At 55.7% G+C, this 2352-nt stretch overlaps 1 protein-coding gene across 1 annotated transcript; it reads right to left on the bottom strand.

Moving 5' to 3' along the window:
• Positions 1–9: 9 nt before the first annotated feature.
• K437DRAFT_271381 (uncharacterized protein) lies at positions 10–1550 on the bottom strand (the record flags this gene model as incomplete). The annotated part of the gene is made up of 3 exons (XM_013384272.1): positions 10–457; positions 522–1253; positions 1328–1550. Coding segments are annotated over 3 exons (1403 nt in total), but the record flags the coding sequence as incomplete, so codon positions are not given.
• Positions 1551–2352: the final 802 nt, after the last annotated feature.

Below are 2352 nucleotides of genomic sequence, written 5' to 3'. Positions count from 1 at the left end.
AGGCCGCACTCATGCGCGACGTGGGTGAGGTAGAGCCACTGCTCAAAGGGTAGCTGCTTGATGACCGGCTTGCTAGGGTATGAGTCCGAGGCGCCGTCCCAGGTGACCTTGTCGAAGCCAGCGCGGCAGGCGGTATCGATGCCTAGCCTGGCGATCTCGAATGGTTCTATGATCAGGCGAGGGGGCTGGATGTTTCCACCAGCGTCAAGCGCATCGTCCTCGACGATGGGCCAGTTGAGGTTGAACGCGCAGCTCAGGTACTGGTGCGGCTCGCGCATGGTGTGGCCCGCGAGCGCCTTCAGGTACGCAGTCATCTGTGAGGTGGAGAGGTCGTCGACCGCAATCTTGCACTCGGCCGCGCCGAGTGAGAAGGCCTGCGAGCAAGCAGCCGAGGTCGTGTTGACGATCTTGATGAACGACTGCTCAAAGGAACCAGCCGAGTCGCGGAGGGCACGGCCTGCGAAAGGAATGCAGGTCGTGTTAAAAATACTTCCTCAAAGTATCACTGCGACTGAACTCACCAGTAAAGTAAGTGTTGGGCATGGCCCCCGCGGTATGAAGACGAGTCTTGGCGAAGTCCAGGATGGCAGGAACACGGTACGATTCGATCGAAGACCTGGGAACGCCACCAGGCCTCTCGAGGTGCTCGACGTGAACAATCGCGCCTTGGAGCCACTCGGACTTGCGTGTTGTGCCGAAAACATGGCCATCACCAGGGTCGGTAAGGGAAGGGTAAGTCTGGCTTGTTGCGCGGAATCCGACGGTACCAAGGAATTTAGCGCCAGCGACCTTGGACCGGAAGTTGAGCGAACTGGTGTACTTGCCGTGAGCGAGAAGGAGGTACGCAAGGTGCTCGACGACGAATTCAGCGAAGGTAGGGTTGCGGCTCTCGTTGCGCAGGTACCACACGTTAGACTGGACGGCTTCGACGAGGTTCGAGCCAAACTCGGTGGGCCACGAGACAATGATATGGCCGTGCGCACCGCCGGCGACGCTGATGGAGGTCACCTTCTGAGTGGATGTGGGAGAAGCAAAGAAGGCCGCGGCACCGTTTGTGGCAACGAGCGTGTGAACATAGTTGTAGAAGCCATAGAGATTGGCCAGGCTCTGCAGCATGGCAGTGCAGTCCTCAGCTTCCTTGATGGCCATGGCAATGGCAATACCTGAGTCGATGAGCGCGCGTTGGTCAGGGATGCACTCGATGAGAGAATCCTCGATGGCATTGATCACTTCGTCAAACGCAATGGATTCGACTGGGAGTATCAAAATGTATTTCTCGGTCAACCCTGTGCGTTTGCACAAAAAATAAAGATATTCAGACGCTCACAGTAAGGCAGCTCCTGGTTGCGGCTGAACCTTGAGGACTTTTCGTAGGCGGCCTTCCAAGACGTGGTGCGGATCAGATGCAAAATATCGCCGAAGCACCAAAAGGCAGCCTGGCGGAGGTCACCGCAGCGGACCTTCTCCTGGTTGCTGGCGATGGTGAGCTGCGTGGCAACTGCTTCCGCGGCGGGCAATGTGTGCTGAGTCTCTTTGCGACTGGAGAGCATGGTGGGAATTCGAATGAGAGTACGGTCGAAGAAGCTGTGTGTCTTGCTCGAAGGAGAAAAGGTGCCACCCAGGTTGAATCCACGGGTCTTATATACCTTTCTAGCCTTCTGGGTCCCTCGCTGTTAATTCCTGGACAGACGATGGCGTTTGGTTCGTTTGAATCCTTCTGAAGGTGCGGTGACTCGACCATCTTCGATCGCCTTGGCCTCGTCGGATTCACGATTTGCACCATATCCCCTCTAGCTCCCATTGCAACCGGCATGGGGGGTTTACGACAATTGGATACTGCCCACACCTTCAAAAGATACCGAATACATAGGTGCTAGCGCATGAGGTCATGCAGGTGATGGTGTCGAAAATTTCGTGGGAGAGGATCAGAAAGATGTTGGCGAGTGGTTTGAATGACTTGCACGCTGCGAACAACGAGCGCTGAATCTCTTTCCATGAGTTTGTGCAAATTGCCCAGGGATCGTAGACGCGAGGGGAGCCCTCAGCATATCCAGCGCACAATGTAGGTGTTGGTCAGCAACCACGGTCATCAGTTTGAAGCCAGCGTCCGCGTGGAGCAAAGTACGTGAAAGGTAAGAACGATCTGAGATACCAGTGATCGATGGCTCCGCCGTTTGTAACAAATGGCAGTGCATGCATCCTGTCGCCTCTCGCCTGATGGGTGCGTCGTTGGACACAAATTTTCAGGGAGGCAAGCAGCATCAAATCCAAAATCTGGCATCAGACATGCTGGACGCATGGCATCGGGGCCCCGTGAAGTGTGCATTGGGATGAACAGAGCGAGAACCTTTG

The sequence above is a fragment of the Tilletiaria anomala genome (genome assembly GCF_000711695.1).
Source record: "Tilletiaria anomala UBC 951 chromosome Unknown K437scaffold_248, whole genome shotgun sequence".
Lineage (NCBI taxonomy): Eukaryota > Fungi > Basidiomycota > Exobasidiomycetes > Georgefischeriales > Tilletiariaceae > Tilletiaria > Tilletiaria anomala.
Note: the sequence above shows the minus strand (reverse complement) of the source record. Positions and strands in the feature narration are given on the sequence as shown.